The sequence below is a fragment of the Nothobranchius furzeri genome, chromosome 13 (assembly GCF_043380555.1).
Source record: "Nothobranchius furzeri strain GRZ-AD chromosome 13, NfurGRZ-RIMD1, whole genome shotgun sequence".
Taxonomy (NCBI): Eukaryota; Metazoa; Chordata; class Actinopteri; order Cyprinodontiformes; family Nothobranchiidae; genus Nothobranchius; species Nothobranchius furzeri.
Genome location: NC_091753.1, coordinates 35,901,381 through 35,927,322, shown reverse-complemented (window position 1 = coordinate 35,927,322; position 25,942 = coordinate 35,901,381). Strand labels below are relative to the sequence as shown.

General features: G+C 42.4%; 1 protein-coding gene and 1 long non-coding RNA gene across 2 annotated transcripts in view; both read right to left on the bottom strand.

The window, feature by feature from the left end:
- The window catches only part of LOC107380425 (probable E3 ubiquitin-protein ligase HERC6), a 36,343-nt gene that overhangs the window by 6,825 nt on the left and 3,576 nt on the right, over positions 1 to 25,942 (bottom strand). Inside the window, exons 2-12 of the mRNA XM_015951666.3 lie at positions 8,052 to 8,205; positions 7,890 to 7,969; positions 1,876 to 2,103; positions 1,706 to 1,797; positions 1,333 to 1,460; positions 1,056 to 1,210; positions 878 to 933; positions 712 to 803; positions 548 to 607; positions 370 to 466; positions 104 to 281 (exon numbers count right to left, since the gene is read on the bottom strand). Coding sequence (XP_015807152.1) covers positions 104 to 281; positions 370 to 466; positions 548 to 607; positions 712 to 803; positions 878 to 933; positions 1,056 to 1,210; positions 1,333 to 1,460; positions 1,706 to 1,797; positions 1,876 to 2,103; positions 7,890 to 7,969; positions 8,052 to 8,205 — 1,320 coding nt within the window. The remainder of the gene's footprint in view (positions 1 to 103; positions 282 to 369; positions 467 to 547; positions 608 to 711; positions 804 to 877; positions 934 to 1,055; positions 1,211 to 1,332; positions 1,461 to 1,705; positions 1,798 to 1,875; positions 2,104 to 7,889; positions 7,970 to 8,051; positions 8,206 to 25,942) is intronic.
- LOC129163830 (uncharacterized) lies at positions 9,741 to 13,796 on the bottom strand. Its single transcript, XR_008563617.2, has 4 exons — positions 12,346 to 13,796; positions 11,885 to 12,205; positions 11,740 to 11,809; positions 9,741 to 11,619 (listed from the first exon to the last, which is right to left on the bottom strand). It is a non-coding gene; the product is annotated as an uncharacterized lncRNA (long non-coding RNA).

Below are 25,942 nucleotides of genomic sequence, written 5' to 3'. Positions count from 1 at the left end.
GCGAATTCTCATTTATGTAACACAAATAAAAATTTGGAAGATGACAAATCTTCCAAACAAACCAGCAACGCTTTGTTTGATTTCTTTTGTTTCGAGTGTTTACCGAGTAAGGCTTGATTCTTCTCGCGTAGATCGCAGATGACGATAGCCAGAGCCACAGCCTCCATCACATAGGAGTCCTCCTGCAGAAGGGGGCAGCTGAGCAGAACCATGAAGATCTCTGGAGACTTTAAGGCCCTTGAACAGGAAGCAAGCAGGCTTACCAGGAAGTCTAGTTTTACCTGCAGGAGATAGTCATTAATCATCACCTTGTCATTCTAAAATATTTATAACACTTTGGTAGATTATTAATCTAAAACGTTTCTTAACTGATTGTCTGATCCAAGGAACGGCCAACATCTGGTCAAAGGCTCTACTGGCAGCTTCCTGGTCCACCGTTAAGGCTCCTGCTTCCAGAGGAGTCCCACTGACGTAAAAGCAAAAACAAAAAATTAAGTTCACGTGCAACATTTTTAACTCCGACACAAGCACAGAAACTCTGACTTACTCGGCTTTTGTGAAACTCGCGACAAGACTTGAGCTGGTGAGAAACATTGCTTCTATTTCTCTGTTGCACAAAAACAGGGAAACATTATAAAAACTTTATGAATACCAAAATAAAACGATAATACTAGCTATTTGTCACAGTAAAACAGAAAAATTAAGAGGTACCTTCTTGTCTCCACATCTCCGCGTCTCATTCTCAGCCATTTCTGAAGTTTGGTCTCATCAAGACGCCCAATTATCCGACCAACTTCAGGGACCTGAAAAGTATTTTAGAAGTTAAAAGCAGTCAGTGTTTCTTCTGTTGAGATCTAAAATGATTATTGTTAATTACCTTTGCAGAAGAAGTGTAAATGAAGTTTGTATTCCACCCAGATGATATGTTTAAGTCTGTTAAGTGCATAAAATCTCATTAAAACTGTTGAAATGAAGGTTTTAATTTATATCAGTTTAAACAAATCACATTTAAGTCCCATCTTACATGTTTTAGACTTAATAAAGATCACACATACCACCTAGTGGAGCCACTGCGCTGTCAGAAGTCCATGGGAGCTGAACCAGGTAGGGGGACAGACTGTTTTCTCCTTGTCCTGTCCCTGTCTGACCTTTGTCCCCGAGGCCAAATGCCCACAGCTGACCAGAGGACCCCAAAACCAGAGTGTGATGTCTGAGAGGAAAAATAATAATAAAACAACTAAAAACTCAAGTAATTCTGCTGAGGAGATTCACACCGTGACTACAGTTATGATGACAAACATCGTAAAATGAAACACTGTTTAATAATTTTACCTCCCACATGCAATCTGAGATGCTGGTCCTCCAAGACCTTCCACCAGTCGGGGTCTGACTTCATCGGTGGTGCAGCTGTGACCGAGCTGACCGTAACGTCCCTCTCCAGACGTGAAAACATTTCCTTCCTGGAAAACACAGAATCACACAAGAGCCAAGATCAGCCCCAGTTTCCCGATGATCATTTTCTACACAGCTTCTCTAAGGCTCATAGCTCTTTTCCCCCAGTGCACCAATCCTCTCTTCTTTGGTCACTCTTACTGATAACGTGTGATTTAGAGCCACCAAATGTTCTATTGCTTCCTGATTATTGTCACCGAGTGCTGCCGGAGGAGGGGTTTTTCACTAACAGCTGAGAGGCACAAACACGTACCTTGGTTAACACAGCAGTGTGCGACTCTCCACAGCTTATGAAGGAGACGCCCAGAGGTCTGAGAGCAGGAACCACACAGATGTTAAACCTGCCTGGCGGACAACAGAAAATATTCAGTCAAATGATGAAAAAACTCCACCTCAAGGAGAAAAGTAAAAGTGAGAGTTTACCTTTTTCATCCACTCTGTTGAGCCCTAGCTGCCCGTGCTTATTAGCCCCGCAGCAGTACACCAGTCCGGAGAGCGTGAGGAACAGAGTGTGACTTCCTCCGGCTGAGATCTGGGTGACTGCTACTCCGGTCAGGGCCCGCACCAGGCTGGGCGCAAACTGCTGGGGCACCGCCTTACCCTGGCCCAGCTGGCCGTGACTGTTTAAGCCCCAGGAGAAGACGTCTCCTCCTAAGGGGGTGACACGAGGTGGAAAATGAACATGAGAAAACGTGGTATTATTATTATTATTATTATAAATAAGTGGAGGAGTTCATGTATCTCAGGGTCTTGCTCATGAGTGAGGGAAAGATGGAGCGAGTGATCGATAGGCGGATTGGTGCTGTGTCTGCAGTGATGTGGACGTTGTACCGGTCTGTCATGGTGAAGGGATGATGTACCGGTCCATCTATGTTCATACCTTCACCTATGGTCATGAGCTTTGGGTAGTGACAAAGAATGAGATTGCAGATACAAGCAGCCAAAATGAGTTTTCTCCACGGGGTGGCTGGGCTCTCCCTTAGAGATAGAGTGAGAAGCTCGGTCAACCAGGAGGGGCTAGGATTAGACCTGCTGCTCCTCCATATCAAGAGGAGCCAGTTGAGGTGTTAGGATGCCTCCTTAGTGAAGTTTTCTGGACACGTCCAACCAGGAAAATACCTAAAGAGGACCCAGGACATGCTGGAGGGACTATGGGTGTGTCCAAATCTGTGGGCAGGATGCTCGTAAGGGTGCATTTTGAGGTCGATGACGTCACAGCTCAGCGACGAGTACTGTCCGAACTCCAAGAATACTCATTCTCGCTCCACCCACAATTCGAGGATGGGTCTGTTGTTTCCTCACAAAATAAGGCTATCCCAGCATGCTTTGCGCGCCGGCTGTGGATTTTCAACAGGAAGAGAAAATGGGGAGAGCTACGAAGTTTTAAACGTACGTTTGTATAAAACTAGTCGTAGAAAACTAAAAAGCTTAACGCGGTTCTGTTTATAGACATTTTTCATTTGTATATTTGTTTTTTAAATTACATTTTAGGCAGAAATCAGCCAGAACGAGCTTATATCGCGGGTCCCGTAGTTATTCCCGTTTGTGTGTGTGTGTGTGTGGGGGGGGGGGGGGTTAGCGAACTAAACCTGTCATTTGTTTTAGGGACAACAGAGCATTTTGATTAAGCTTAGAGGTGAAGAGTGAAGCTGTCTACACATGAGTACAGGAGTTATTGTGTTCTGCTGTGAAAAGCAGTTTTACATTCAGACAGTTTACATTTTGAAGAACAATTTAAAAAGTGTTTGTGTTTCTTTAGCAAATTAAGCTTATCATTTGTCTTAAGGACAGCAGAGCAAAAGTGTTTTAATTAGAGCTGAAACAACTAATCGATTTAATCGATTATAATCGATTATTAAAATAGTTAACAACTTTTTAGTCATCGATTAGTTGTTTAATAATCATATTTTACCGCATAAAGTCTATTTTTACCACAATCTGACATCGGTTACAATCTGTTAAATTTGCCGCCAGTGTGTGGCAGTAATGAGCCACTGATCTACCAGTGGAGCCGTAGAAGAAGAAATGAGCCAATGAGTGCCCTCGGTTTTCATGACGTATCACGTTACTGACGCTCATCTTGCTGTGAGAGATGGCGGAACAAGAAGAAATACGGAAGAAAAATAGAAGCGACAAAACTGAAGAGAAACCCCGGACTTCACTCTAGATGCCTTGAAAAGACGGGTGACCTGCAAAATATGCAAAAACCATCTAGCATGGCACGGAAGCACGACGTCCCTAAGTGAACATTTGAGACGAAAGCATGTGGGGGCTGATGCAGCAGAGGAAGAGCACCGCGGTCAAGTGAGCCGTCATTTGGAAGAGCCAGCCCGGTAAGTAACAGAAAATAAACAAGCTGGACTTAGTGTTTTAGCTGAGATCGTTATAGTGGATGTTAAACATGTTTTTTTGCCGCGTCAGTCTGCGTTGTTCTACTTCTGATTGACTAGATGCAATCGTGACTCTCCTCCGTGTTGTGAACCATGCGCTTGCCAAATTCAGCACGTCTGTTTATAAGAATGTTCTCGTTAAGAGAAAAACGGCACAAACGCATAACCATGTTCCTCATTCAAAAAAGGACAACTCCGCGGAGAAAAATATACAGACGAGCTGTGTCCAGGTGAATATAACGCAGCATAGTTGTACGCTTTCAATTTATAAATACAGGAGAAATTCAGAAAAAGTCATTTTTTACTATTAAAAGGCTGTTTTACTGTCTAACGCTGTAAAACGCCTCACAACACATTTTTATCATGTTTCTTAAACAGTATTACACAAAATAAACATTTTTCACATTTTCTAGCTAATTTAAACACTCCCGACTCAAAATAAAAACCTCATGAGCTTCTTACTTAGAGCTTTTTAATAGTAAAAAAAATTAGACTTTTTTTCTGAATATCTCCTGTTGCGGGCTATTTTGTAGAACGTAATCCTCAAAATAAATGATCACTGTATATTGTTAATTAATTCAAATAATATAATATTGATTTAGTGTTGTAGTGTGTGTGCTGCTTTATTTTATATGTGTACTTATTTCAGTCTATTTGTGTTTCTTATGCAGAAAAAAACAAGCAACGATGGACAACTACATGGGGAACAAGACACTCACCCCCCAGCAATTCATACCACTTACAAACTCTATTCTAAACATGCTGGTAAAAGACATGAGGCCACTACCCATGGTGGAAGGAGCAGGCTTCCAGCTAATGCTAAAAAATTATTCTGGACTGATATTTTGCACTGTTTAGCTCATTTTATACTGCTGACTGTTCATGTGCAATAAAATAGATTGCAGTCAACTGCACACTTTTCTTATATTTTTTTTCTTAACTGAAATGCATCCATCACTTGTATAGGTTAAATAGCTAAACAATAATGAACCGATTAATCGATTAATCAAAAAATTAATCGACAGATTAATCGATTATGAAAATAATCGTTAGTTGCAGCCCTAGTTTTTATTAAGCTTAGAGGTGAAGAGTGAAGCTGTTTACACACAACCACAGAAATTCATTCTGTGTTCTGCTGTGAAAAGTAGTTTTACATTCAGGGGTTTACACAGTTGACACATTATAATGAAGTTAAAATAGTTTGTGTGAAGAACATAATTTTTATCTTATGTGGATAAATGTAAAATGTGTTTATTGCCTTTTTGTCACCTGTGGTCTCTGATTTTCTCTGTTTAGGGCTGCAGGTGTCCAGGGTCAGGAGAGGCTTTACCTGGTGGTCCTCCTGGGAGAAAGGCCTTCTAATATCATGTTAATGTTATTTAGTTGTTCGATATTTTAACACGTTTATTAAAACAAATACTAACCGCTAACTCTTTCTGGTCTTTGATTTTATCACCAGTTTTATTATTACGATGTTTTTGAACATGTTACATGAACAGAAAATGAAAAGATGGTAAGGAGACAAGATTATTTATAATGCGTTACAATTATTTACAGATCAAAACATATATGGACCAGTTATGTACGGTTAAAGCAGGATTAACCTGAGTGACTCTTCCTGGATCATTTATTTAACATTCATGTGGACATTGAAAATGATAGTAATATCTTAGACTCAATTGGTTTAACCCAAAGAATACATAGTCATAGATGACGGCTGATAGATCTCTAAGATGTATTCAGAAATATGAAATGAGGAGGTGGTTTATGGATCCACTAGTATAACAATTGTGACTCTTCAGCAAATAAAACCATAGTGTTGTTTTTAATAGAGGTTCCTGCTAGAGGTGTGAATCTTCACTTGTCTCCCGATTCGATTACGATTATTGGGTCAACAATTCAATTCGATTCGATATCCCGATGGATCACGATTATTTCATATTAATTTGTTTTCCATGCAGGGAGAACCCTCTCCCTGGGCTGCCACCTTACCGTGGTGGAGGGGTTTGAGTGTCTTAATGATCCTAGGAACTAAGTTGTCTGAGGCTTTCTGCCTCTGGTAGGGTCACTCATGGCAAACAGGTCCTAGGTGAGGGATCAGACAAAGAGCATCCCGAAGACCTCTTATGATGAATTATATAAATGGAAACTGTGTTCCCTCGCCCAGACGAGGGTCACCGGGGCCCCCCTCTGGAGCCAGGCCTGGAGGTGGGGCAAGTTGGCGAGCACCTGGTGGCCGGGCTTTCACCCATGGAGCCCGGCCGGGCACAGCCCGAAGAGAAAGTGTGGGTCCCCCTTCCCATGGGTTCACCACTCGTGTGTGTGTGTGTGTGGGGGGGGGGGGGGGGGGACAAAGGGGTCGGGTGCAGTGTGTGACGGGTGGTAGTCGAGGGCGGGGACCTTGCCGGTCTGATCCTTGGCTACAGAAGCTGGCTCTTGGCACATGGAATGTCACCTCTCTGGTGGGGAAGGAGCCTGAGTTGGTGTGTGAGGTTGAGAGGTTCCGACTAGATGTCGGACTCACCTCAACGCATGGCTCTGGCTCTGGAACCAGTTTCCTTGAGAGGGGTTGGACATTCTACCACTCTGGAGTTGCTCCCACCGAGAGGCGCCGAGCAGGGGTGGGCATACTAGTTGCCCCCATCTTGGTGCCTATACGTAGGGGTTTACCCCAGTGAATGAGAGGGTAGCCGCCCTCCGCCTACGTGTGGGGAGACGGGTTCTGACTGTGGTCTGTGATTATGCATCAAACTACAGTTCAGACTACCCACCCCTTTTTGGAGACCTTGGAGGGGGTGCTGGAAAGCGCTCCTTCCGGTGACTCCCTATCCCGATATACGTTTACACGATCAAACATTGAGTGCGTTTACATGCAGCCAGTAACCCTTTTAAAACCCGAATATCCGCAATAACCCGGTTCCGCACGGCCATGTAAACACTGCCAAAACCCCGGATATGCTCATAACCGGGTTTTTAAAAACCCTGTTACTACACCTGGGGTAACCCTTTTCTAACCCGAATGTTTGGTCGTGTAAACGCATATCGGGATATCCCCATCAAAGTGTGTGTTCTGCGCATGCTCTGTTCGCAAGGAATCTTGGTCTTTTGAGTAGCAAGACGTCTTGTATGGGCCAGAATACTGGAAGTAAACAAGTTGGGAGCAACATGGCGAGTCGCGGCACAGCACCACACTTTTGAGTGACGAGGAAACTAAAGCGCAAACAAACGCGGTCACTATCTCTTCTGAACTGGGAAACATGTTGTTGTTTTCACAGATACCAGAACAAGAAGAACCGGAAATGACGCATATTGCGTCTGGGCGTAGTCCATACGTCCTGACGCAACCCCAACGTCCGCATTTACATCAGGTTATGCAAGTTAGAGGTAACTCTTTCTATTTATGCTTGTAAACGGGTTATTCTGATCAACTCAGAAACCCGAATCCCGACCTTAACCCGATCATAACCCGGATATTGGCTGCATGTAAACGTAGTCATAGTGGGTCAGGCTGTCAAGGTCATCACCGTGAGTGCTGCAGAGTGTCTCCCAGTCTATGATTTGGAAACAGTCCCTCAGCCTTTCTGTTGCTCCCTCGGTCCACACTTTCATGATTTTTTCTGAGGTGTGTATTCTGGGTTCAGGTAAATGAGGTTGTGATCTGAGCGGTGGAGGGAGGGGGGTGGAAGTTTATGTATTTTTTACATTAGCATGCAGCAGGTCAATGGTCTTATTGTCTCTGGTGTGGCACTTCAAATACTGAGTAAAAGTGGGGAGGGTGGAGGCGAGTGAAGCGTGATTAAAATCCCCGCTGATGAGAATGATAGCATTTGGATAGGCCGTCTGCAGCTTCTCTACAGAGCTTTGGAGCCGCTCGCATGCAGCAATTGCGTCGGCCGAGGGGGGGAGGGTGTACATATTAAACACAATTACATCTGAAAAATCTTTCGGGATGTAATAGCTAAATAGGGATGCAAAATCATGCAAACATTTCAAGCTGTGATAAAGAAGCTGCCTCTTCATCACACACACCAGCAGTTATTTTCTTACCTTTAGTCAGTGCCATGGAATGGGCGTTTCCACAGGCTACCTGAATGATCTGAATGGACATTTTTGGTAAAGACACCCGGCTGCATGGGGATGAGATCAAAATGGGTTACATTTATTAAGAAAGTGACCCTTTTATTTGTGCACTCAATAATTCCAGCTCACCTTGGTCTCTGAATGTGGCTGAGTTGCACTGGCTGTCCCAGCTGTCCGTCATCTCCTGCACCCCAACCAAACACTTGTCCAGATGAACACAGAGCCAGACTATAGTTCTTACCACAAGCCAAGGACACAACGTCACCCAACCCCTCCACACAGCCTAGACACACACACACATTACATCATGAAAAAAACAGTGCGTGTAGGAGGCAAGGATTAAAATAAATAAAGATAAATAAAAGTCAATAATGTATAAAACAAAAGTGTGGTTGAATTGTCAGTTTCACTTAAATAGTTTAAAATATTTTGTCACTAGATATAAAGACTTTCCATAAAGGCTGTGAACGTGATGTCATCACGTGACCGTCTGGAGGACGGCGCGCCAAGATAAAAATGGCAGCTCACGCACATGCTGACTTCGTTTCTAAAAACAAAACACTTCAGCAGTTTGGGAGTATTTCTGGTTTGAAGCAAACTTAAAAAGGGAGCCGGTAAACACAGATAATTGTAAATTTGTGCAAACAAAAGATGACGGCAAAAAACTGCACACCTCATCGGAAATGCAGAGGAGCGAGTTGTTGCTGAAATAGCAGACTTGTTTGGAGCCTTTTATCAAAAAAGACAACAAACTTTTCCGGTGAAAAATAAGCTGCCAGCCTTCCCCAGATGTCGCGGCTAGCCTCAAAATGTCTGCCACAAGCTATTTGAAGCAAGTTTTCAGCAGTTGGATGTTGAAGCCGGTGTTGTAGCAATCTAGTTATCCCAGGTAAAATTTGTTTCTCCTGCGTCAGGCGCTGGTGTTATGTCAATTTAAGTTCTCCCTCTCAAAAAAAAATAGCCCTCACCCTAACGCTTACTCTAACCAAAACCACTAAGTCACCAAAAATGTATGTTTTGCACAATTATAATTTATGAAATTACTCTGCGTGGAACGATTTTTTGTGTGTTAAGGGGTTATGGGTAGGGTAAGGGTTAGGACACGCTTTGTATTATTATTGTTATTATTATTTTTTTTTTTGATTGGATGGTTCAAACTTGTGGCTGGGTGGAGGCAAAATAGATCATGGGGGGGGGGGGGGGAAACAAATATCTTGGTGATGTTGTACTAGTCTCTGCTCTTAACAGGCTTCAGGTCGTACAGAATGTGGCAGCCAGGTTTTTGCCGAACACCTCTAGATGGAACCATATCACACCTGTACTGGTGAGGCTCCATTGGCTACCCGTAAACTTCAGAGTGAAGTTTAAAGTTCTGACCTTAGTTTCTAATGCCCTGAATGGTCTGGCACCCGATTACCTGTGTGACGTCCAGAAATGGTCAGTTTTCACCTACATATCGACCGACACAATGTCCGGTCACCTACAGACCTAATTCCACTGAGTGAAGTTTCTAACCTGCCTTCTAAAGCCCAGAAGATTCTGCAAACCTTGGTGACATTTCAGGGAGAATAAGATGTCAGCCTATGTTCCCAAACAAAGCCTTCTTTTGATAAGACCGCAGGAATGCTCACTCTCATGAAAGAAGAACTTTTACAACTCATAAGTTAAATAGTCATTAAATAATAATATGGTTGAATGAACAAATGTTATATGAATAATAATATTGATGTTTGAATAAACTGTGCGTAATTCAATGAAGTTGAAATGAATTTTAATATTACAATGAAACAATTTGATGTTATGATCAGTAATGTTTGGTTTAACAAGGATAGAATGAAATATATGACCCTTATACTTAATCATCGCACTGACTGGACCAGACACATTCAACATACCTCATTGACACAAGTTATAGTTAATGTCACTGCACAGAGATATTTTCTTATCCACAAAATCAGCATCTTCATATCTGAGGGAGGTGTGTATCTGAGATGTTAAACTCCTTTACAGGGCAAGTTCTGATTTATCAATAAACCAATATATGGCCATTATTTTAAAACAGCATCACTCCCTGAGTGATTTAGAGCTAGCTCTGACTGGCTATCAGAGGGAAACTGCTCCCATGGCATCTATGACAAGCTGTCAAAAACCTGTTGCATGCTACAGCTGACCGCAAACGGTTCCTTCAGCACAAAGCTGAACAAAGTTCAACTCCTTAAGAGTTATTCCTAAGACGCAAAACAACTGTAGTGACCTGAGCCCCCTTCAGACAGGCCATGAAAAACGGAAATGTTCCGGACTCTGTCCGTAAGACCTTTGTGTCTGAATACAAACATCCGGATAACGTGTTCCGGAATTTTACCGGACGAAGCCCCTAGTAACAGGTCCGGACTTGTTACGGACAGGGTGGCTGCTTCAGACTGGTGAGGTAAAGTTCCGGACAAGGGGGGAGGGGGAGGAGGAGGGGACCGGGGGACGCTGTGCGCACCTAGATAGCTCGCTGCCGTAGCATGCGGCGAACCACGGCAGCTCGCCTCCTACGGTACCGCCTAGACGCGCGACGGAGCGCTTCACACCGCTTCAGTTATTCCTTTAACCATTGAGCTCCATCATCCAGGTCTCTTATGCGTCTTCGTGTGCACAGAATTATGCTTAAGCGCCTCGTGATTTTTATCTTGAGAGGTGCTATAGAAATGATATTTTCTTCTTCTTCTTAACATAAGTCCAAGTCCGAAGTCTATTTGGAGGAGAAAGCGGACCTGAGCCTTATTGTTTTGAGCTTGTGAGTTGCCTGAAACTACCGGAACCGACCAAACAGAACCTGCTCTGAATGGTAAGTAGCCGTTAGCCATAGCATTAGATTAGCTGCAGGGTTTGGCTCCACGGCCCTAGAGAGCTAGTATTCAGCATGTTTTAGAGATTTATCTGCTTCAACACACCTGGTTTTAATCAGCAACAAATAGCTGAGCTGCTTAACAGCTAATCTAACCTGTTAAAGCAGGAAAACCACTGAAACGTGCTGGATAGCAGCTCTCCAGGAGCCCTGGGCTCAAGTTACAGTCTGCTGCATAGAAAGTTGTGAAAATACCCCATGAGAAAATTATTCTGTAATGTGTTCAGCCCACTAAAACTGCCCTGATTTATTTATTTACTGATACCAGCTGCTCTCTTGGTCGTAGGTGATCCTCTGGTGTCTGCAGGTGGTCTCCTCTGCTGGTGTCGTCAGGATCAGGAGCTTCCAAAAGAATGTGCCTTTCAATGACTCTTTCCTCCTTATTTGTTATACTAATTAAATAAATCTCAATTTATATATTTCCTGTTTTTGTTCATGTCCATAAATACTTAAACATGCTTGAAATTAAAACGAGCTTTTAACAGTGAGGTGCTAGTTTAATTCATCACAATAGAGCTAGTTAAGCATGCAACAATGTGATAATTCAATTAATGTAATTTATAAATATCCATTTAAATATAAAAATTGGAATCAAAATGAGACATTTGGCAGCACAAAAAACTTGTCAAACACAATATTTTTTATAATAATTGTAGGCAGACAGGAGACAGAGCTGATGGAGGTTCTCAAGTCATCGAAGGATGGCTGAAGGCTTTCCAGGAACAGGAGATGTGGTGTTGTCTCTTCTCTCTCTATTCTGCCAGATGAGCTGATAGGTTACAAGTGTGTGAGGACATCCTCATGCTGTCATAACCAGATGACATGAGTTATCAGGTGATCAGCCAGGCTAATGATGAGATGCAGAAAGAAAACAAATCCAGGACAGAGTACATTAATATAATAATAATATGTGGTGTTGCTCACCTTATGTGCTCTTATAGAGTATTAATGTGTGCCTGCCTCATGGTGTAGAGTCCATATTTTGCTGAGTGTCCTGCAAAAATGCAGGTTATTAGTTAATTTACTTTTGATGGCAAAGAACAAAATATTTAATGTAAAAGTTATTTACCAGGTGAATCAGCTCACACGTCACCACCAAGTGTCACAGGGGCAGAATCAGTAGCCTCCTTCATGATGTCATGATGTAATCACATACTTATTTAATTGTTAATATCTTAAAAATTCTGAAATGTTTTAATTTTTTTTTACCTTGAACAGTTCACTGAGCTTGCACTGTCATTGAGGTGGAAGCTGGAATCAACAGCAGACACCTCACATCTTGGTCTTTTCAGGGGTATGGACGCTGCTCTGGGACTTTCTGGAAGATGAATTTCTGTCATGGACCCTGTGTCACAAGACACACAGTGGCGGGGAGCTCTAAACTGGGTGGCTATGTAAAAAAACAAAGAAACAGCACATTTATAAATGTTTTAAAGTAGAATAAAATCACATGTAACAATAATCTGTAAAACAAATTAAAACTAGAAGGTGATAAAATGTTTACATAGAAGATTATTAAAAATAATTCACCTTTGCTACGGGTAAGGCTTCACGTCAGCCTGGACAAATGCATTCTTGCAGACTACTAAATCAGTCTGACAGCCAATGTCTTGGGTAGATTTAGCCTGAAGAAAATAGAAGCACATTGTTGTTGGAGTTTATAAAGTCAGATAATATACAAAAGAAACTGTCCTATATAGGCACTTTATAACATTCCTAGTGTGTGATTATTATAACGTAAAAGTCAGTCGCATATGATGTGAAGAGAGCCTGAAATGCGACCTCCTGAACAGAATTCCTCACAGAATCGGGTCACGCTGTGGTGTAAAGCTGGATTTCACGCTGTAATGCTGTCTGTCAACTAGTGCTGCGTTAGTTCGAGCCACTGTTAGCAGAATTACCGACTTGACACAAAAACAACCAGAGTTTTCTCCGAGCCTGACAGTAATAGTCATGTGGACCGTTTCGTCGGCCAGGGCTTCGAGATATGTTCCGATTCGCCGCTGATTCTAACCTTACATCCCGTTCCACATTGACAAATCTGCCCGAAGGCAGTGCATGCTGATATTAGCTAAATTAAGTGAACCACGTCTCTCAAACTTTGCTTTTAGGTAGGGAATTGTCTTTAGAAGATGTTAAAACTTTTATTTAGCTTACTCACCTCAGACTGGAGCCCACCATGGTGGGGGAGCAGAGTCGGTGGTCTGCATCTAAATCGCGGAAGAGCCAAGGTGGGCACGGCCTCCCTCTTCAAACGGAGACATGCAGAACAACCCAGTTCAAACTCCATCATGTTGGCGAAGGAATCGCGGGTAAAATGCTGGTTGCAAACTACAGCACCAGGCGGGAGCTGACTGTTTTCCAGACACCGATTGCACGCAACCACTGGCGCCTAATTTCTAAGTCCAGCGGAAAGGAGTGTGACCCCACAGAGCCACCGAACCCACTACACTACACCTTCTCATCATACTAACACAATATGGAACACTAAACCCAAACTACTTTCCTAATAACACCAACAGCCAAACACTAACTAAACTACAATATCCAACAGCCAAGCTAACACTAAATAAGTATGTATAACACTAAAAGCTATGCTAAAGATTAGGATATGCTAATGCTATATGCCAATGCTGAACTACGGCTAACCGTCCGACACTTGCTTGCAAATCCAACTCCCAACTCGCCACAAGGCGTGGCCGAGACTCTCGATGCTTTATAACTTTGACACAGAGCTGCTACGTAGTACTCTACTGGTTTACGTAGTATCTTTCTCTTTAGCCATTGGCTAAAGTGTATTCAAAATGACTCAAACTCTATGTTTTAAGCTGAAGGTGGCGCTATACAGTGGTATTTAGGCAGAATTTTTATTTTTAAAGCAAATGCACCACAATGCTAAAATAATGAATACACACATTTAAAACACTATTAGACACTCATTTATACAGTTCATCAGCAAAAAAAAAAGTTAATTTAGACGTTACTTGCTCTTTAAGGCCCACTTTTATGACCAGGCATTTTTAAATCCTTGATTTTATTAATTATTTTTATTGTGTTCTTTTTGTGTACCGTGATTATTTTTTTATTGTGTACTTTTACTATTGATTGTGTTTTTGTTTTTAAGTTGTGTTTTACCATTTTATCTGTACAGCACTTTGTACAGACTCTAAATGTAATAAAAGGGAGATCTACGCCACAAAAAAGATGAACTATAAACCAAAACATAACAGCTTATCCAAACGTAAGAAGCTGTTAGCGAAAATGCTAACAGTAGCTTTACCGACGTTAAATTCAAGTTGCCAAGTTTAAATAAATCAAAAACACCCAGCAAACAGACCAGCATGGAGGAGAGACTGCTACCACCAAAACAGCTCTCCTAATGTAGGGATGCACCGATCAGGTTTTTTGTTGCCGATCATCGATACCGATATCAAAGAATGCTGATCATCGATACCGATCACCGATACCGATCACGTGGATTGGCCAGAAATTTCTACAACATTATAATGAGTGCTACAAACTACATAATCTGGGAATAAAGGAAATGTAACCTAATCTAAAATGGTCTGTATTAAGGTTGTCACAGTGAGAAAATTTAACCTCACGGTTATTGTGACCAAAATTACCACGGTTTTCGGTATTATCGAGGTATATTTTTTTAAACGTGCTACATTTTCACACAATTAAATAAACCCTGTATGTCAGGAAATATTGTCCTCAGTTTGTGTCTAAATTTTACCTAAAATGTGTTATTTTGTAATTATGTTGTTTATTTGTTTACATTTTTTCCCTTTAGTCTTTAAAATACCAATATTTGCCCATAACTTCTTATTTTGTGTCTGTTTGATGTCATCATTTTAAAAATATTAGTTCAGATGATACTCAGTACTCAAGTAGCCTTCTAATCAGATACTTTTTTACCCTTACTTGAGTAATAAACACTATATCAGGAAAATATTGTCCTCGGTTTGTGTCCTTCCAGTGAGCTTTGCAGATGTGGGAAAATGTCATCAGGCAGTAATCATTGTTAAATTCATAATTATTCTCAGAGAGAGACCAACTCTTATCTGCCCCTGGGAGCCCCGTAATGCATAGCGTCATTTCAACATGGGGGTGTCCGCGACACACTTTATATGCAGGCTGCGGCTGCTTTATATAGCGACTTGTTGCATTCTCCCTCAACCCAAATCCTCGGATCACGCATTTTAGCTAAAACGCTAACGTTAACTTGCCTTGCGTTGACTGTAGAGTTGTGGGTGATGGTCACGCAGATGTGTCATGAGATTTGAAGCGTTGCTGCCTTTCACAGACACTTTCTGCACATACTGCAAACAGGATAGCCGTCCGTCTTTTATAAACTCCCTCGGCATTCTTCAAATATCTAAAAGATGCACGTAATTCCGACTTTGTCTTCTTTGAGGGATAAAAATGTCCTCCTGAGCGCTGCCGTCTCCTCCTTTGGCCATTATTTCAGCTTTAGCTTCAAGAAAGTTTTGGTTGTAAACAGCAAAGCGTGCATGTGCCGCCAGCAACTTCAACAGATGATACGGTGGCTGGTAAGGGTCACCGCGCCTACACCGCAGCTGCGGTAAACCCACCAAGATAATAGTTTTTTTTTTAAAACAAGACGGTTATTATTATTGTCAACTTTTTTTTTTTACCGGGGTATACCGCTACACTGGTTACTGTGACAACCCTACCTGATCGGTTTGCTTTGATCTATTTTGAAAACTCCGATCAAAACCGATCGGGGCGTTATCGGCCGATTACGATCAAATGCCGATCCATCGGTGCATCCCTATCCTAATGTCTGAAAGAAACTCCTTTATGAAGGGAGAAACGCTCCCGGTGATTTTCTACATCTGCGATAGAGACGAAGCAGCGCATTTGACGGAAGTTGTTGTCCGTTGCCGGGAGGCAAAGGTGGGCAAAACAGGAAAGAAATCTAGTAGCGGACGGACATTGTTCCGGGTCTTCGGTATTCGGCGGAGAAGAGGGCGAACTAGAGGAAAAACAGGCAGATTCCTCCACTATTTACAAACTCCTGGGGATGCAACAAGTGGGCGTGGTGCGTCGGCTACTGGATGTGACGTCGACGAATTTTTAGAATCGAGCCGTCGACGTCATTGAGACTTCGCTACAGCTCTACACTTTAGTAAAATGTGGAGGAAGCTAAATGGTAATAAAATTTGGATAACGCCCAAGCCTAGGTAAGACTATATATTGGGCTCCTGATTGTTGCATGTGTGCGTCTGCAGTTTTTGCGGTGACTACAGTGTTTGAAAGAGGAGCTCCAGGGAGTCTCTGTCACATGCAATAAATTATATCAGAAGTAGAACAAACACAATAATCTGACTCCATCATAAGGTCTACAATCAGACATCACTTTCCTGAGTTTCCTTTAGTGTTTCGGGCTGCAGGATCTGACCCAGAACTAATTCCAGAGAGACGCCTCTTCATCTTGCTCCTTGGCTGTCACATAATTTAAATTACCAGACAACATCAAACTACAAAGTGTTTGATGGTGCCTTGGCTCCAGCCAGGTGCATAAACATACTAATTGTTTTTGTATTCTACACTTTGAAGTTCAGTAAGAGAGTGAAACTGTGTTTTATTCACTTATCAGAGGTCATGTTGACCATTTGACTTCAATGTCAAGTTTATGTATAAAGCACATTTAAATACAATACAAAGATTACATAAAGTGCTGTACATCAGCAAACACCAATCAAACAAAAACAGCAACAACACAACAAAAAGAGGAAAATTACATTTAAATAAAGGTTAAAGAGCAAATTGCAGGTTAGAGACTCCCATGAACCAATATTTACAGAAACATTATAGAAACTTGTTTTAAAATTTTATTTACACATACATAAATTATTTTGGCTTTTAGAGTCATTTTTGTAAGAAAGATTTTTTTTTGCCAAACCAAGTGACGTCAGCTGAGGGAGTCCTGTTGGCTTAATCCAGAGAAAAATATGGATTACTGACATTTTGTGTATGGTAGGGTGTATGGTCACCCTACCATACACAAAATGTCAGTAATCAGAACATTATATCACCGAGCAAACATGATAACAGAAGAAAGAGACTGTAAGCAAGAGGACAAACACATACAACATGCTTTAAAGACCTGCAGATACCCGACATGGGCATTAAACAAAGGAAAACAACAAACAACAACAGAAAGAAAAAGAACAACCAAAGCAAAGAACCAGAAACCTAGAAAGACAAGAACCAAAACCAGTGATAACCCTACCATACATCAAAGGCATAACAGAAAAAATAACAGCACCAATGAAAAAACACAACATAAACACACCATCAAAACCATACACAACAGTTAGAAACAGACCAGTGCACCCAAAAGACAAGATACCAGCTGGACATAAATGTGGAGTCGTTTAAGAAATACCATGCAAACTCTGCAATAAAACATACATAGGAGAAACCGGACGCCAACTCAACACACGAACAATAGAACATAGAAAGAAGTGCGAGAAAGAAACAAGTCGAAGACACACAAGAGCAGCAAAAGAAGAAGCAGAAAGTACAATAAAGAAGTCAGCCGTAACAGATCACTGCACAAGAGAAAACCATATAATTGTCTGGGACAACACAAGGATCACAAACACAGAATAGAGCCCTGCACGGGCCTAAAATCTGAGCCCATGTCCGGCCCGGCCCGAGGAGGTGGAGCCCCAGCCCGACCCGGTCCAAAAAGGTTTTCAGGATTCTCTGGCCCGACCCGAGCCCGACTTTTTTTTTAACCTTTCATAATGCTTTAGCATGATAGAATGCTCAGCATTTTAATTATCTGTGAGAAGCGTTCTGCAGTTTAAAAAAAAAACTGCATTCAATGCAGCTTTTTTTTCCTAACAGAGCGTATTTTTCGAGCGGCAGATGAAATTTACGAACACTATATTAATTGGATGCATTTGTAAATTTAATCTGCTCTGAAAATGCGCTCTTGTGCAATTAGAAAAAAAGCAGCATTCTAATTGTCTAACTGCAGAGCGCATTTTCAGAGCGGCAGATTAAATAAACGCCCCCAATTAGCGTTTGTAAATTTAATCTGCCGCTCTGAAAATGCGCTCTCCGTTAGAAAAAAAAACCCCAGCAATGAATGCTGTATTTTTTTTTAACTGCAGAGTAGGGCTGTCGCGGTAACCGCAAAAATGAAATATCGCGATATGAAGAAGCCCACCGCGCTGCATCATGCGCCACCGCGATTACTGAACTTGGTTCAACTCAATGATGCATGTTGAGAAGGATGGCTGCACTGGTATCAAAACGAAACGTTACTTCGCTCCTGTGGGAGCGCTTTGGTTTTTAGTACGTCAGCTGCTGCGCAGCCAGGGTCCTTGGCCGAGACAGAGCTGCCACCAGCGGCAAATAAATAAATAAATAAACGCTCGGAGACCTGCTGAAGTCCCGGACAAGCACTGCTTCTGCAGCCGTCCCAAAGAGAGTTTGAGCCGAGCTGGAGCTCACTCGCTACCTGCAGGAGGAATGCATCCACCCTAAAGAAAACCCCCGTGACATGGTGGAGTAACAAACGGGAGATTCCCTTTGCTCGCCAGAGTCGCACGCAGGTACGTGTGTGTTAGTGCAACGAGCGCACCATCCGAGAGGCTTTTCAGTGTAGCTGCAAATGTTGCCACCCCTCTCAGATCCTCTCTCAAACCGTAGTTAACATGCTGGTTTTCCTTGTAGGTAACAAGGACGTGACCGAGCTATAAATCACCGTCATTCGTGTGTGTGAAAGTGAAATGATAGTGCGCCCGCCCCCCGGCGCGCGCGCGCGCGCCCGGTACATGTAATTTTTTATGCTTGATTTTAAACAACTAAACAAAATGGGGACTTGTTTCTTATTTGTTAGATGCTGCAGCCAAATTTGCATTTAAAAGTTTAACCTCCTGAATTTTGTTGTTTTTAAGTTCAGTCGGACTCCGACTGTCGGAGAAACAAGCGTTACTGCGATCTGCGTTGTTGCCCTTTGATCTGCATTCAGTAAAGTGTTATTAAAGAAGGCACGGCAATTTTTAACCTTTTTTAAATGTGTAAACATTATGTTTAGATAGTACTGCAATAAAAAAGTGCTGCAATAATATCGCACACCGCAATATTAAGCCACCCTGAATCACCGCAGGGGGAATTCCTCAACCGCGACAGCCCTACTGCAGAGCAAATTTATTCACAGAAAAAGAGAATGCTGCCATTTTCATGAGAATAAACGAATGGTTTCTGACATATAAAAGTGGACATAAAATGGCATATTAGAATAGGGGCACATGTTTCAAGCAGCAGTTTGAGAATTTGTTTATATCGGCGCATTTATAGAACACACAGACCTTAAGTGAGCTAACGGTGTGTGAGAAGCAGGGAGGTGCTGCTGCGTTCAAGTGTTTCAGTTTTTTTTTTATGAATTCGATTAAAAATAAAGGCGCCCGGCCTGGCCCGTGTCCGAGGTAATTACACAGTCGTTGGCCCGAAGCCCGGCCCTCGGGCCGAACCGGGGGCCTAGGGCTTCAGTGCAGGGCTCTAACACAGAACAACAGAAATACACAAGATGGATTAGGGAAGCCATAGAGATAAGGAGACGTGGATGCGGGACATGAACGGAGACGATGGAGTTTACTCATTGGATCGTGCATGGAACTGCATCATCGGAGAGGGGAGAGCGGGCAGCAGAGGACGACAACGCCCTCTGCTGCCCGCGGATAAACGGAGTAGGAAGTGACGCCACCATCAGCGTCAGCTCTGAGGAAGTTTGCAGCTGCGAACGAAACTGTCAGCAAGCAAGGTAAAAAAGAAACCTTTTCTGTGTTTTAAAAAAGAACCAACAATGGAATTAGAAATCAGACACAGCTAGAACGTACTAAAGATGTTTAAAGATAAAACTGCCAGTGTTGTGCTGTTGTCAGGTAAAAACTCTGCAATGCAGTTGAATTTAAATCTGTCATCGCTATTGGCTAAGAGGTACCCTAGAATGTTAGCTGGTACCATATGATGTCACGTCATTGTGAGTCTGTGTGTGTATTTGTTAGCGGCTCCGCCCTCTCAGTCTGCCAGGCAACAGCATTTGTTGCATTTTTCAAACAGGACGTGGGAGGGGAGTAATAGTCTGGCAGGGGGTGACTTGCTCTTTAAAAGAGATTTAAAACTACAAACAGAATTTGCTGTCCAGATCTGCAATGGGGAAGATAGTCCACAGTGCTGGGGCGGCTATAGAAAATGCTCTATCCCCCCTAGACTTTAGCCTTGACAGCAGAACTCAGGAGATGTTTAGATGAGGATCTCAAGGCCCTCCAGGGAGCATGAACAGTAGGAAGCTCAGCCAAATAAGAAAGCACCAAACCATGTAAGGCTTTAAAACATGATAATTTTTAAAAATGTTATCCTGCATTCTACAGGGAGCCAGTGGAGAGCCAACAAGACTGGAGTAATAAGCTCTCTGCGTTTCCTCCCTGACAACAGACGAGCAGCTGCATTCTGTACAACCTGTAGGCGATGGATGGAAGGCTTGTCAAGACCGTAAAAGAGAGTTGCAGTAATCTAATATAGACATGATGCACAAGTGAATAACTCTCTCAAACTCTCTGTTTCATTACAAACTGCAGAAGATCTAAAAAAGTGTGGAAATTTTCTCTCCTGTGCCACTAATGGAAAATGCTGATTTTGGTGAACAGTAAAAATCACAAATGTCAATCAATCAATCAATCAATCAAAGCTTTATTTATAAAGCGCCTTCCGCAACCCTGTCAGGAAGCCCAAAGTGCTGAACATGGTTCAGTTGAAGGTAAATATATCGAATGAATCAAAAATAAAAGCAATACAAATTACAAAATAGATGAAACATTCTGGTACAGGACAAATGTGTAAAACAATGGACAGAGTGAACCAATGAAAACTGTGAAATAAATTCAACATAAAAGAGGGACAAAATCAAACATATTCTGGAAACGCCAAGCGGAGAAGGTGTGTTTTTAGGCAACTCTTAAAGACTGGTAGAGATGGGGACAGCCTAACTGAGGGTGGCAACTGGTTCCAGAGTGTTGGTGCTAGGACTGAGAAAGCCCAGTCCCCCCGAGTACGACACCTAGAACGAGGGACAGCGAGCAGGCCTTGGTCAGAGGAGCGCAGAGCGCGTGATGGGGAATGTCTGATCAGGAGTGTGGCTAGATGGGGGGAGCACCACCCTGGAAGAAATGATAAACAAAGACGAGGATTTTGAATTGTGAGCGATAGCAAACCGGAAGCCAGTGCAGGGAGGCCAGAACTGGACTGATGTGGTCTCGTTTCCTGGTCCCAGTCAGGAACCTGGCTGCACTGTTCTGCACAACCTGTAGGCGATGCAGTGATGACTGACACAACCCTGCATATAGAGAGTTGCAGTAATCAAGCCTAGAAATAACAAAGGCATGCAATACCCGCTCCAGGTGGGCTCTCGACAGCATATGCTTGATTTTTGCAAGGCGTCTCAGGTGAAAGAAACTGGACCGGATCACAGAATTGATGTGAGCATCAAATTTAAGTCCAGCATCAAGTTTCACCCCCAAACTGGTAACAACTGGTTTTGAGAAGGGAGAAAGAGGGCCAAAATCAACATAACGATCCACATTCCTGCTGTTGGGGTGAAAAACAATGAGCTCTGTCTTTCCCTCATTCAGATGTAGAACGTTGGCCATTAGCCAAGACTTCACCTCGTTAAGACAGGACACAAAGGACTGCATAGAGTGACCTTTCTCCTGACACAATGGAGAGTAAATCTGGCAATCGTCCGCATAAAGATGGAATGATAGGCCATGTTTACGAAAGATTGACCCCAGAGGTAGCAGACAAATGGCAAACAAAAGAGGACCAAGGATCGATCCCTGTGGGACCCCCCAGCGGAGCCCCTCCCAAGATGGAAAAACATCACCCAGTTTAACGCAGAATGTCCTGTTGTGGAGATATGATCTAAACCAATCCAGAGCAGACCCTTTGATCCCAACCCATCGTTCCAAGCAATCGAGTAGAATCGCGTGGTCAACTGTGTCGAAGGCTGCTGTCTGGTCTAACAACAGAAGCACCACAGATGTACCCTGATCTAGTGATAGATATCATTTAAGACCCTCAGTAGAGCCGACTCTGTGCTATGGCCAGACCTGAACCCTGATTGGAAAACCTCAAACAGATCAGAGTCGGCTAAATGTGAGACCAGCTGCTCAAGCAGTTTTGATGTAAAAGGCAGGGTGGAGATAGGCCTGTAATTTGCGATCACAGAGACATCAGCACCAGGTTTCTTCAGGTTCGGCCGAACAACTTCTGCTTTCAAAGCAGCTGGGACAACACCTGTGCTGAGGCTCCCATTGATAATCTGACCAATTGAAGGGCCAAGACACGGAAAGGCAGCCTTCCAGAGACGAGGCGGCAGAACGTCAAGTGGAGAGCCAGATGGCTTCTGCCTCACAACAAGCTTACTCAGCTCAGAGTATGAAACAGTATTGAGGGAGCTCAGGGTGGGTGGTGATGGAGGAAGTGGTACAGTGTCAATAGAGTTACCAGAGATAGCTGCTCTAATGCCTGATACTTTATGAACAAAGAATCTGTGAAAATCTTCAGAGTTTCCAGCAGCTGTAGGAGACATGGAGCTAGGCTCTTGATACACCAGAACAGAATTGTGTTTTGTAGAGAATCCTAGGATTCTTGGAGTTTGTTTCGATGATGTCTGCAAAATATGCAGTTCTAGCAGCCCTCACAGCATCCTGATAAGCAACCAGTGATGCTCGCTTTTTTTTCATGAGTGAAAAGTTTACTGATATTAAGACAGGAAATAATTAGTACAGAAAAAGTAACACACTTTTAAGAACATTTTGCTCAGCTCACTGTTTTATTTTCAAGTGTCAAAAGTTCATTAAAGATAGGACTTTACAGCCTTTACAGTAAATAATCTAGTATAAACAGTAATATACACATTTAAGTACATTTTGCTTGATGCATTTTTTATGTGGCAAACGTTTATTGAAAGGAATGATTGATTTATCAGTGTTTACAAGAAACAATGTGTTCAGAAAAGTAATACAAATTGTCAAGCACATTATGCTCTGTTTGGTTTTGTTAATTACTTTGTTCTGTACTGGAGCCTACTATTACTGTTATCTATTGAATCAAAGCATATTAAAATGTGCTTGAACAATTTTATCATTTCTTAATAATGTTTGTACTGGAAGAGAGAATGGGAGGGGGTCGTCAAAAATTTTACTGGTAAAAAAGGGGTCCCTTGGGTAAAAGGTTGGGAACCACTGCTGTAGGCCATCCTTTTTCCACTTTCTCTCAGAGGCTCTACACACCCGCCTACAAGCCCGTGTGACATCAGATAGCCAAGGCTCCCTCCTAGGCCTAGACTTGCAAAGCTTGAAAGGGGCAACCATGTCCAGGACCTGATTACAAAGTACATCAAAGTGTTGTGAATAGTGATCAATGTTAGATGGATCTGGGTTAAAGGTCTCTAACCTTACAGACATACAGTCCACAAACTGAAATAGTTTCTGCATCCAGGGCTCTGAACCTAGTAGCTGGAGCTTCACACACAGGGACAGGACATGGCAACGTAACATCACAGAGTATAGGAGAGTGGTCAGAGAACACATGTGACTACTTTTCTCCAAAATGAAACCCTAATATCACAGAATGCATGATTATTTTTGCACATGTAACAGGATAAAAAACTGCAGTTTGAATGGGAGTCAATGGGACGTTTTTGTCCTCTAATGTGTGAAACCGCCATATGGTCACAAGAGGGTAGTGTCTTTGTTTTTTCCTCAGGGTTTCCAAACGAAAACAGAAAAAAAAAAACGCCTCAAGGTTAAAGCTGCAGAAATCTTTAATAGTTTCTAGGCTAAAAGATGGAAACACAATCATCTTTTTTTCACCACCTGATCACGACTGCATTTATCAGGTACATGTTTAGCCATTTTTTTTAAATGCAGGGACTTAATGGGTGAATTGAACTTGATTTTATTTGTGTATGAACTCAGTAGTTTTTTAGGGTTGTCGTCTCTTTTTACTGTAATTTACGATTGAAAATATAAAAATAATAATTTACTCATGCCTCTTTGGGCAAAATCAAAACAAATGGTTGAGAAATCTATTTCCCACGTGAACTTGAACACACGGACTGCGGTGAAGTTAGCTTGAAGTTGGACGTTGGCTATTCAAATCAAATCAAATCAACTTTATTTATAGAGCGCTTTCACATGGCCAGAATGGACAAACAAAGCGCTGTACATCAATAAAATGCCACACAATAGGACAGAGATATGACCATTAAAATACATTAATAAATCCATTAAAATACACTAAAAAATCCCTGTAAAATACCGTAATAAATCCTATAAAAATACAATAAGAAATCCATTTTAAAATACAGTACAAAAACCTGAGTGCCAGTTCACAGTCCATATCTGGCCTACTTCCCCCAACTTCAACGTCCAAAAGCCAGCGAGAACAGATGTGTTTTCAGTCTTCCTTTAAAGGTTTCTAATGACTTGGCCTGTTTTACATCGGCTGGCAGCTCATTCCAGAGACTTGGTCCAAGTACTGAAAAAGCTCGACTACCACGAGACTTCAGGCTGTACCTAGGCACAGTTAGTAATCTCTGGTCAGCTGACCTAAGGGAACGCACCGGGACATGCTGGTGGATGACATCGGAAAGATATTTAGGAGCCCCTGTGTTTAACGCCTTGAACACAAACAGGAGGACCTTAAACCTGATGCGATAAAAAACAGGGAGCCAATGCAAGGCACGTAGGACTGGTGTTATATGTTCAGACCTCCTGGTAGATGTTAACAACCGGGCTGCAGAGTTCTGAACCGCCTGGAGGCATGCTACTGGAGCTTGTCTAAGCCCCGCATATAGAGAATTACAGTAATCCAGCCTGCAGGTAATAAAGGCATGGATTACAGTTTCCAAATGATTATGGAAACTGTAATCCATAATATGGCTATTCGACAGACAATGGTTTACACCACATATGTCAGCGTCAAGGCCCGCGGGCCAGATGCGGCCCGCGGAGCATTTTTATGTGGCCCGCGAGATAAATATCAAAAATATATGAAAACTGGCCCGCTGACCGATTTTACCGCAAAGATTTCAACTCCCATGATGCTTTGCGGCGTCAGCGCGGAGCCGACGAAGCCCCCTCCTTTGTGTTTTTTCAGCGCCTGCTGCCGGTGTTGTGCCATAAATCGACTCACTGCCAAAAAATGATTAGCTTAGTTTTTTCCAGTTCGGAAGTTGTTTTAAGTGTTGCTATTTGTCTTAAACGTTCACAATGAGGATATATTAATCCTTTTTGCAATATTTGCGATTGAAAGATGGTTTGTGGTAAGAACTGGCTTTCTTTATGTTACAGCCTTGATACTAAAAAATAAATAAACAATGTAAAATGGCGCCCTGTATAAATGTAAATAAACAATTCTCCAGCGATTTGATTTTTTTCCCCTTCCTTTCTTTAGTGGCTAATCATTTTTTGGCAGCGAGTCGATTTATGGCACAACACCGGTCTCTGCAGCTCCGCTGTCTCGGACAAACACTCCTCTCACTCAGCGCCGAGTTCACTCAGCTGTTTTCTGACGTTGAAGCCCAGAAACGGAGATTCTAGCCGCTCAGTAATGTGTTCACGACTGAAAGAGAAAGTTTTTCAACTAACGTCCAGACAGAGCTGATATAACTCCAGCGAGCAGCGACACGCTCAAACCAGCACGGCTCTGTGGCTGCTGTTGTGTTTCCTCCCCGACACACAACAACGTGGTCAAGCTGCTCAGACATGTTCATCAGCACAAACATATGTGAGCACCTGTTGTCATTATTATGATGAAGATGAACAAAACAACAGGAGTCTCCTCCTCAGCTCAGATCAACCCCATGATGCAGGTATCTGGCTGGAACAGGTGAGCATCACAGTAAACCAGTGGAACAAACTGAGCTTTAAATATGTTGGTTTTATGCTCTTTTTCTGCTCCAAAACATGAAAGTTAACAGGTGAGATGTTGCATTTTCATTTAAGATAAAATGATATCTTTATTTTGTTGTTGGCCCGTGAGAAAAGATTTAACCTACAGTAAACAGGAAGTGGAA